A 9,822-nucleotide genomic window follows, 5' to 3' on the forward strand; every position below is an offset into this window, starting at 1 on the left:
ATCAAAAACTATAAGCATGTGCTCTAGACCTCATTACTCCTGGTCCTTTATCTGTGTTTTCTCAATGTTTAGTTCCAGAGCTGGATTCATATCCATTAGAACAAGTTTAAATGACTGTTTCTGACGTCTGGAACAGGATCTTGATGTCTAAGTTCAACTTTGTCCCAACAACCTCCTGAAATTGATTTGAGTCCCTGTTTGAAAATACATTAGTGCTTCATCCAGACAGGAGGAAATCATTTCTGCATCCTGCTGTTTGAAAAGAAAATTTGTGTGACAAATGTAACTTAAATTTCGATTTGTCGAATGTTTTTCCTTTCTCTTCCAGCGGCAGCCTACGTTCAGCGTGACTGTCTTCATGAAGCAGAAGTTTTTGTGTAACCACGTTTCTTACACTTTCACAGTGTTGCACCCATAGACTCTATTTGGGTTGCACCACATTCTGCATCCTGCCATTGAGTTTCTGTGCTTCTCTCAATTCAGATTTGTGTAGAAACTCACAAGTGCACATACAAGTCCGGCTGCAGCTGAAACATGGCTCTGCAAAATGAGCTATTAAAATGCAATTAAAAGAGCTTCTGATTTTTGTTTACTATTATTCATATGAAATATCATTATTTCATCTTGGGTAATTTGATTATTTTGCCGTAATGAAAAAAGGGAAAAAAAAGGGACAGTGAAAGAATAACAAAATAATCACAGACAGTTATCATATACTAATCAAAATCGATTTAATTAATCCACATCCATTTTCCCTTTGAATTATAATTAACTGTAATTTCAGGAGTTTAACCTGCTTACATGTAATCTGTAACAAACTAATTGTGATTGCTGAAGTCGCACACCACAAGGTGAATATTCGTTAAAGTTCAGTAGAGGGTTTCATTGGTTTTGCCTGCTCCTCACTTCGTGGGACGTGGAAGTCCACGTATGGACACCACTTGGTGTTGACACAAACCAGTTTCTTCAAAGTGGCCGTTCTGACGATGTCGAAGCCCTTTTCCCCCCCGAACGTGCTGGGCTTCCAGTACACAGGGGAGCAGATGGGGTTTCCCAGCAGGCCTTTCAGGGAGAAGGGAGCCCCCATCTCCACCATGCTCTCCCCAAATATACTGTTAGGACGAGCTTTCTCCAGCAGGACTCCGACGTAAAACTCCAGAGCATCGATGTCCCCGTAGAGCTCCTCCAAACCTCTCGCCATTTCTTGGTCGTCTGTTCGGGGGGAAAAGTGAACAGCCGTTTGAAAATGAAATTAGATTAATAAAGGCAAGAAGCTCTCAGAAGGACGGAAGGTTTCTGTATCTGCAGAACGACTCCTGCTCACCAGTAAACTCATAAAAGGAGGTGTATGGCTTCAGGTTAAACTTCTTCCTGTACTCATTGAAGGGCTGCACACGCGCCGCTCTGGACTCTTTGATCACCATCTCCGCCACTTTGAGAAGAAATTGATGAGAGTTGCGACCTCCACCGACCTGACAGGGAAAACACAGAGAGAGAACCATCCATCACTCCGGTGAGGTTATTCTTCCTCTTGTTCAACGGGCATCAACAGACAGTAATCCACATTGTGTTCTCTGTTCTAAGCAAACGGAAACATCACTTTGCATGAATGAGATGCTGCTGAGAGATTGTATCTGAGAGCGTCATGTGTCGGTCAATTCAGGGACGTGTTATAAGAGGAAGTTGAATTTGTGTGGGTTTAAGAAGACAGTGGTTTAATGGTTATAAATACCTGTTGTGTTTCACGTCGCAACAGCTCTGATCGGAGTGAGAGATACTCCCAAAATGAGCAGAAGAAGAAGTCATGTTACCTTCTATTCTCTGTCTTCATGGAAGTATAGTAACTATGAGTTCCTGTCTATTAACTTTAGGACATGTTAGACTCTGAAATGTTATAATTTGGCCTGTGAGAGGAACTCTTGATGTAAGAACTAATGGTTTGCAGCCAGAGGGTTAAGGGGCTGTTATCTATCTATTTCATTGCGGCACATGAAGGTCTAATGAGTCAGCAAATTTACATTTTCTCCAATCAGCTACATGAACTTACATGATTAAACTTTTAAGTCCTCACCTGTCCTAAAATTGTGAGCATGTCATTTAAAACCATTTAAAACGAGCTGAAGATACATTCACCAGGTTTGTTTGAATGCTGCTTGATGTGCAACTCATTATTTGTATCATGGTGGAGGATGGAAACAAACATGATTTGACAAAACGCTGATTTCATTGGTTCTATAATGTAGTAGAGTATAGTTGTAATATTGTAATATTTGCGTGAGACAATTTCTTGAGACTAAAACTGTTAAAAATCTCACTCAGACTTATAATATTTTCACTCACTCCTTCTCAAGTTATTATTTTCAGATTTGCAGGATCACATCCGCAAAAGAAATTAAAACTGACCAGGCTTCAGTCGCATTTTAGTTTGGGCCTCTTATAGGCTGAGGTTCCGCTACCTGTCCTGCAGGCTGTCGAGAGAAAGCATCCACCAGCTTCTCCACCCCGTAGTGCATGACCATGGAGGTGTTATACAAAAACGTGGAGTAGGAGATTTCCTCTCCGTCGATGAGGAAGCTGTCGGGCATCAGCGGGTGCCAGTGGTAGAGATGGCAGAACTCCATGGCGATGCGGTTATTGTATTGAAAACGCTCCTTGAAGAGCAGGGAGGGATCGAACTTGAGCTTTAGCAGGTAACCGCTCAGGTGCTGCACGTACTCTTCTATGATGATCTTGATGATCTCTCCTGGGTGGAGAAAATAAAGCCAAACTCAGCTAAGCTTTATTAAAGTGGAAAAAACAATGAGAAGAAACTGGAGGATGACAGAAGAGGTGCAAATCAGCAAATCCAAATGTATTCTGTCTAACAAAGAAAAGCTTCATATCCTCATATCTGAAAAGCTAGAAACAACAAATGACCCATACCCAAAAGGTCTGTAAAAGACGGCCAGTTATGAAAAGGAAAGATACATTTTCTACTAGACCTCCATTACAAACCTATTGATCCAGTCAAAACTGGTTCATATAGTGTAAGTTTTAAAATAGTAAGTTCATTATTTTGGGACAAAGCAGCACTTTAAATATTTCCTCCAGTCATTCTGTCACAGAGAAAGAAGATTTGCCAACACAGACACAAACGTTTGACTTGAGACTGACTTCCAATCAGAATAACAAGCAGCTCAAGACGAGCACTTCTCCCTTGGTCCGCTCCTCACCGATGATGATGAGCCTGGTGGTCTGGAAGAGCTGCTCGTCGTCCCAGGTGGGATGTTCGGCCTTCAGGACGTCACACACTCTGTTGTGCTCCCTCAGCCACAGGGTGGAGTACATGGTGAGACCCGGCAGGATGCCAAAGAGCTCCTGACCGATCACCAGACGCTGCTCAGGAGGAACACTCTCAGGGTAGACCATGTGCACGGGGACCTTAGCGGTTGTGGGAAGGTGCATCTCCCCATTAACTAACTGGGAAAAAACACAGAAAACACAAGAACCATTAATCATGACAGAACAACACATCACCTCCCACTGTCCAGAAATGAAGCCAAAATATCCCAGATAATCACAGACAATGTTTATATTCCCCATGAACTCCCACCGATAAAAACAAACGTTTTAAAGTGATATAAAGTGGAAATAATCTTCTCATTCAACTCTGTAAAGAAAAATTAAAGCTTGAGTGAATTTAACAACCTGATAATTCAACTTTCCATCTTTGTGAAGCCGGAGTTGAAGCTGTCGTGACAGATTGTCTCCGTAAATATTACTCGCGTCCACCTGAGTGAGTGAGAGAATAGTACATTTGGTAATAAAAATGAATAATCAAACATATTCATAGTCAGCAATGGCGGCGACACGTGCTTTGTTTTCACTGCTCAATAGGTTTTATAGTTGCTGCTGAACCCACTGGGTCAGTTTGTGTCTCACCCCGTGTCCCAAAGCTTTGGTGAAGCCAACTTGAACGTTGTGGTCGGTCTTGAAAAACTGGTGAGTGAAGTGTTGAGCCATGAAGGCAAACAGCAGATTGGTTCCCTGGGGGTCGGGCCGGAATTTGATTCTTTTAAAGAAACGCTCGCTCAGCTCTTTGGGATCAGGGAGAACGGGTTTACCTGTGAAGGGAGAAACATTTCAAAGATTTCCTCGGAATCATCAACATATTATTCAAAACTCTGCCGTTGTTTGGAGCTTTACATAAATTCATATTTACAGATAAGTTCTCGGTGGTAGTGTGAGTGTCACCTTTAGTTCCCATGGGCAGAGGACAGTCTTCAGGGACAGGAGGGAGGAGGCGGGTGTAGTAGGACGTGTTGTAGTAGCTTTCCCAGTTCAGGTAACCATATTTGGTGTTGTAGGTCGGAGGACTTGGAATAAGTTCACTTCTGACTTTAGGAAAGAGGAGAAAATATTTGGTTTACTACATGTTTATTATTTGTGTATTTCCCATGAACCAACTTGTGTTGACATATATCCCCGATTAAGTAGCCTAAAGTGTTTGTGATACAAGTTATATCATGCAAATGGATTCATGTTTTTTTGTGATGTTGATTTGCTCTTGATGATCCTGCTGCTTTGACATTCCCCCCCCCCCCCCCCCCCCCCCCCCCCCCCCCATCACACCAAATGTGTATTCTTCCACAGCTGGAAAAATTGTCCCCAACACAGGCAGTAATAAAAACTACCGTGGGAATCTTTTCCAAAAGGAATATTTTGTATCATACTTACAGATTGTAAACTATACATCTGTGGCCTGTTTTCTAAATATTGTTTTCATTAACAACAAGGAACAAGGAAACAATGAGCTCTGTGTAAAGTGAGAGTGACCCTGACTGAACCTTCAACTGTGATCGCAGGCACACGGCAAGTCAAAGTGAGAACATGCAACATTTAGCAAAGGAAATCTCGATGTTTATTGAATCAGTTCCTCTTCTAGGCTCAAAATATGGTTTGCAAATGTGGGCGTGCACATTCTCCTTCACACAAACACATTTCACAGCACTAACATTCAAAATAGCTTTAATAAATGCAATAGAGAACCAGATCAAAGAGTAAAAACTATGACGAGTCTGTCTGTGATGCTACTGAGAGACTAGTTTAAGTTTGATCTCATCACCGACCTGTCAGCACCAATCTCATGAAGACGTCCTGCAGGAAACAGTTGTTGACCACGTCCCAGAACCACTGGAAGTGGGTGAGGAAGTAGTGAACCATCATCGGCCTCGGCTTCAGCATGAGACGAATCCTGGTCCAGATCTCAGCTACGTACAACAATGAAGAGTAAATAACTTAGAGGGAAATAATATCTTTATAATTTCTCAATAAGTCCCTTATTAACGTTTCATCGAAAAAAAACATTCTGCTGCTTGTTTGCCCTCGTCCAACATTCATCATTTATTAAACTGGAAAATGTCTGGATCATTCATTAACGATGATTTAAAGTTACTGCTGTTGTAGTAATCACTTGTTTGTCAGCTTGCACAATTTTTCATAACCTTTCTAACCCAAAGATTTTCTCATTTATGGCAGAAGATTGCATGAACAGCCTTTTATGATACGTTTGATGTGTCTTTTAAATATAAAATGTTTAACGAAGATTCTGCTGATCCCTATTTCTGAATGTTGGGAATCAAGACAAAATGGTAAAGGCACAAACAGTCCAAGTAGAATAAACAATAAATAAATTACTTTGTGAAGGTTTGGGAGCGATCTGCTTAGAAGCACTGAAAGTGGATGGATGGATGGATGTGGATCATTCACTTACGAACAGTGCAGTTTTCTCCATAGAAGCCGGTGCGAGTGCAGTCACATCTGTAGTGTTCGGAGCCAAACCTCATACACACGCCTGAGTTCTGACACGGGTAGTAACAACAGGGATTCACTGCAAACAGGGACAAAGACATCTCGATTTGAGTCAAAGAGAATTAAAGGGACAGGGATGTGGCCCTGGAGTGTGTCACAGTACGAAGGTGAGAGATACGTCAAATATCAAAACCTCTGTATGAAGAATTCCTGTTAAACCTGTCACACGACTAAGAAACATCAAATAGAATCTTCACAGAGAAACATAACCCCCCCCCCGTGACGAGATGCAAACATGTTGCAAAAACATGCAAATAATCATAAGGATGCAAATAAATACAACTGGCATAATCGGGAAAATGCCAGTTGCATCAATACAGACAATTCCAAATAAATCTTGGGCTTTAAAGTTAAATACAGCCCTAAAGTTGTATAATATCACATTACGACAAAAAGTTAAGAAACTGTGGCCTTAGGGTCACTGTCCCGCGGATGAGTGTGCATGAGAAACTGATCAAACTTCTACTGTGTGTGAATGTGTGTAACTGTGGATGCATGAAGGTTAAACAGCATTTTGCATAGAGCTTTCTGCCACAGAATCCAGGTTCCACACAGCTGCTGCTGCTGCCTGCACCACCCTCACTTACAACCGGCCCATATCTTTATTTGTCTCTGCAGTTGTACTACGACTTCCTGAGATGAAGTGACGCTGCAGCTTCTTCTTCCTCATTAGCTGGAAGAGACGACAGATAAGAGAGCCCACCCTGCTTGCTCAACCAGCAGACGTGTTCAAATGAAAACGTACGTGTTAAATTTTATTTTGGCGATGTCATGCAGGCCAAACTCTCTCTGCTTTATTTCAAACTCAGGAAGCAGAAGCATAATTGTAGATCCCTCCTATAGAACTATAGGATACAGTGCATGTGTGGTTTTGCTACTTGCTATTGCAATCATCCTGTGCCACTGCACTTTAAACCGTTTCTATAAAAACCCACTACATTGAAAGGTGTATATATTGTACATATTTATATTATATTGCCTTTTCTAAATATTTCTATTTTCTTGTCTACCTCATTCTGACCTGCCTGCTGCAGTAACGATTGCATTTTCCCTGTGTGTGGATCCATTGAGTAATTATGAACAAATTAGTCTTGATTAATCACTTTAAATCTGAACTATAGTTACCTTGAGCAAGTGGTCACCTGCCAATCTCTTACCATGCTTTAAAAGTCAAATGTCGTATTATCATATCATCCCTGTAATCCCTAATCTAACAGTCAATCTATTAATTATGGTAAATTCTGCAAAACAAAAAGAAAAAAGTCTTACCAACACTTGAGTCTCCAACACATGATGAAGTCTCCAGCAGCAGCAGATCGACAGACACCCACATGAAGAAGATGCTAAACTCTATTTGACAAAATATTAAAGGGATTGAATATCACATAACTGTAGAAAAAATCAACAGATCAAAATAAAGGTTAAACTCACTTCTCATGATTTTTCACATGCGGCTCATCTGAAGATGGGTGAATAACAAAAAAAAAAGAAATAAAAAAAAAAGGAAAGATATCTGTTTCTGGAGGACGACTCTCTTCATATAACCAACATGTCCTTAGTGGCTTTATACCGTCAGCTTTTGAAAAAGGGGTGGAAACTCTATTTCCTCTACTTCCTCTTTCATGTCTAGACTTAAAAGTATATTCAGTTGTCATCAAATCATTTTTATTTGATCATCATTAACCAAACTTTGTAAATTCAATTATTCCCAGGATGCTATTTAAAACCTTTGTAGTTTTTTTTGTACAAAAAAATATTTAGCTCTTAAAATAATAAAGATTAATGTTTTTTAAAGGTCATTCAAATGATTAGAGTGACAGGAAACAAAAACACAGAAGATGCTCCAGGAAAAAACTTCACAGCGCTCTAGCTCCTCCTGCTGGTAAATAAGAGAAGAACATCTTCGTGTCTCTTGCAGTTATTAACGAGATTCTGTTTTGAGGAGGCTCTCCATGAACCAGACTTTTCTTTTTAAATCATTGAAATACGTGGCACAAGCTTCTGAAATGCAACTTTCAAACAGTTTGACAGTTTTCTATGATATTAGGTCAATCTTTGGGTTTACATTCTAATCAATCATGATTAAAGAAAACAATTAAATCGATCAATTGATTATTTGAAATAGGTGATAATGGAATAATACCCCCTTGTACAATCTTACGTAATTCGAAGTATGAGTTATAATGAAAAGAGAAGGCACAAGATGGATGATGCAGTGATCATCATAGCCAGACCTGATATTGTCTGTAATAGTGTACAATTACTCAAAATACACAATCTAAATTACATGTATTAAACTGGTCTCTTATAGATCTAAAAAACTTGAGGTAGATTCTCATTTTTTTACTTTTTGAAGACGTCAGCAGCTTCCTCACTGTCTGTTCATGTGAAGAAGAGGAGGAGGCTGGGAAACCCCTGCAGAGGTCAGCAATCCAACGCAGGTATAACACACACAAACCCTTGCACTGCTCAGTAATCGGTCAGATTTGAAAAAGGGGGAAATTAAATGTAAAAACTGTGCTTGTTTGCAGTTGAAGAGATTGATTTTAAACAATGCGGCTGAGTTTCCAGGACCTGGTATTGAGAGATTATCTGAGCCAGAGCCTTGTGAGATTTTTGCCTGTTGAAGTAACTCTCCTCAGTCATTTCCTGCATACTGGAGCAATTTACAGACTCTGCAGCTTGTCTGCAGTGTCCACATGGAGATAAAGTTCAATCTTGATCGAAACGTGTTCGACTAATTCTCCTGAAATTGCTGCGTTTCTCTTTGAAGCTTCACCGAATATGTTTTTGAAGTTAAAACCGCTCAGAATGCCATTATAAGTCATTTGTTACCACTGCCCTTCTAATTCCAGTTACATTGCTCATCACATTTTTTTGGAGTCTCGTATTCCAGCTTTCTCCCTCCTTTTCTCTTTGACATCATCATTTCTGATGAAATGTCGGCAGCTAGTTCGTTTCGACAGCCACAATCCACAACTGCAGCGATAAGGTTTCTTTTCCGTATCCTGTCATCTTCAGGGAGAGGACAGTGGGTGTCTTGGTCCTCAGATTAAAACCAGATGAGCTCGTCCCTCTTGTCACTCTCAGACCAGATTGCATCGTCTGCCAAGTTTGGTCAGGACGTCTCACAGGGTTTTCTTTAAGAGCGAGAGACGATGCAGCTGCTTCTTCCTTAGAATATGTGCTCCTAAAACTATACTGGACATCGTCTCCCTCCAAATAATGGAGAGAACTTTATCATCTGACCTAATGAGGCCCTGAAATTTTTGAAAATTATGAAAATAATAATTTTGAGACTATGTATAAGAGCCAACATATATTCTGGTTAAAAAAAAATTGTGGAGTCAGAGTGAGGGGAAATTTGATCTTACTTGTATTTGCTTTTGATTTGTTTGGTCCATCTCCACTATCATGGAGGAGGCAGGGTTTATGACCTATACTTCAGCCAGCCACCAGGGGGCGATCCAGGTGATTTGGCTTCACTTTCGGGAGCTGTCATGCCCATCTTTATCTACAGTGTTTCCATTGGTGTAATGTAAAAAGGAATTATCATCTGACTCTACACTGCCCCCTAGTTCTATGGAGTGTTTTAGGCACTTTACGTTTATTGTCAACTTTAGAGATTGATTAACTTTATAAACATATAATAATCATATAAAATTAAACCACTCAATTGAATCCAAAATAAGTGGAAATTCACTTGCATCATTACAATGAAGCTTGTTGAAGATACTACTGAAAATATGTAGTAGTACAATACTGTATTTTTATGGTAATACAACACTGACAGAGTAGTTTCAATTTTATACTTGAAGTAAATGTTTCCAATAATGCTCACATACTTTTACTTCAATGCAATTTTGAATGCAGTATTCTCCTAATTTCCTTATATACTGTAGATTCAATGTCGTCCATCTTTATTTACAATCTATGTGCTAGAGTCTCACTCTGTGGCTCTAAATAACGGGT

The 9,822-nt window shown here is 40.0% G+C and overlaps 1 protein-coding gene across 1 annotated transcript; it reads right to left on the bottom strand.

The window, feature by feature from the left end:
* Positions 1–714: 714 nt before the first annotated feature.
* Positions 715–7,422, bottom strand: ptgs1 (prostaglandin-endoperoxide synthase 1). The gene is made up of 11 exons (XM_053421621.1): positions 7,282–7,422; positions 7,120–7,200; positions 5,753–5,869; positions 5,109–5,249; positions 4,234–4,377; positions 3,922–4,103; positions 3,688–3,771; positions 3,213–3,459; positions 2,457–2,743; positions 1,325–1,472; positions 715–1,212 (listed from the first exon to the last, which is right to left on the bottom strand). The coding sequence occupies exons 1-11, from the start codon at positions 7,286–7,288 to the stop codon at positions 863–865; spliced, it is 1,788 nt and encodes a 595-aa protein (XP_053277596.1). The 5' UTR covers positions 7,289–7,422; the 3' UTR covers positions 715–862.
* Positions 7,423–9,822: the final 2,400 nt, after the last annotated feature.

This window comes from Pleuronectes platessa, chromosome 4 (genome assembly GCF_947347685.1).
Source record: "Pleuronectes platessa chromosome 4, fPlePla1.1, whole genome shotgun sequence".
Lineage (NCBI taxonomy): Eukaryota > Metazoa > Chordata > Actinopteri > Pleuronectiformes > Pleuronectidae > Pleuronectes > Pleuronectes platessa.

Bases quoted from the DNA above. Each gene is read 5' to 3' on its own strand.
- ptgs1 (XM_053421621.1), bottom strand. The intron at 4,104-4,233 runs GTGACACTCACA...CTCCCTTCACAG, and splicing joins TCTGCCCATGGGAACTAAAG to GTAAACCCGTTCTCCCTGAT. The intron at 3,772-3,921 runs GTGAGACACAAA...TCACTCACTCAG, and splicing joins CCAAAGCTTTGGGACACGGG to GTGGACGCGAGTAATATTTA.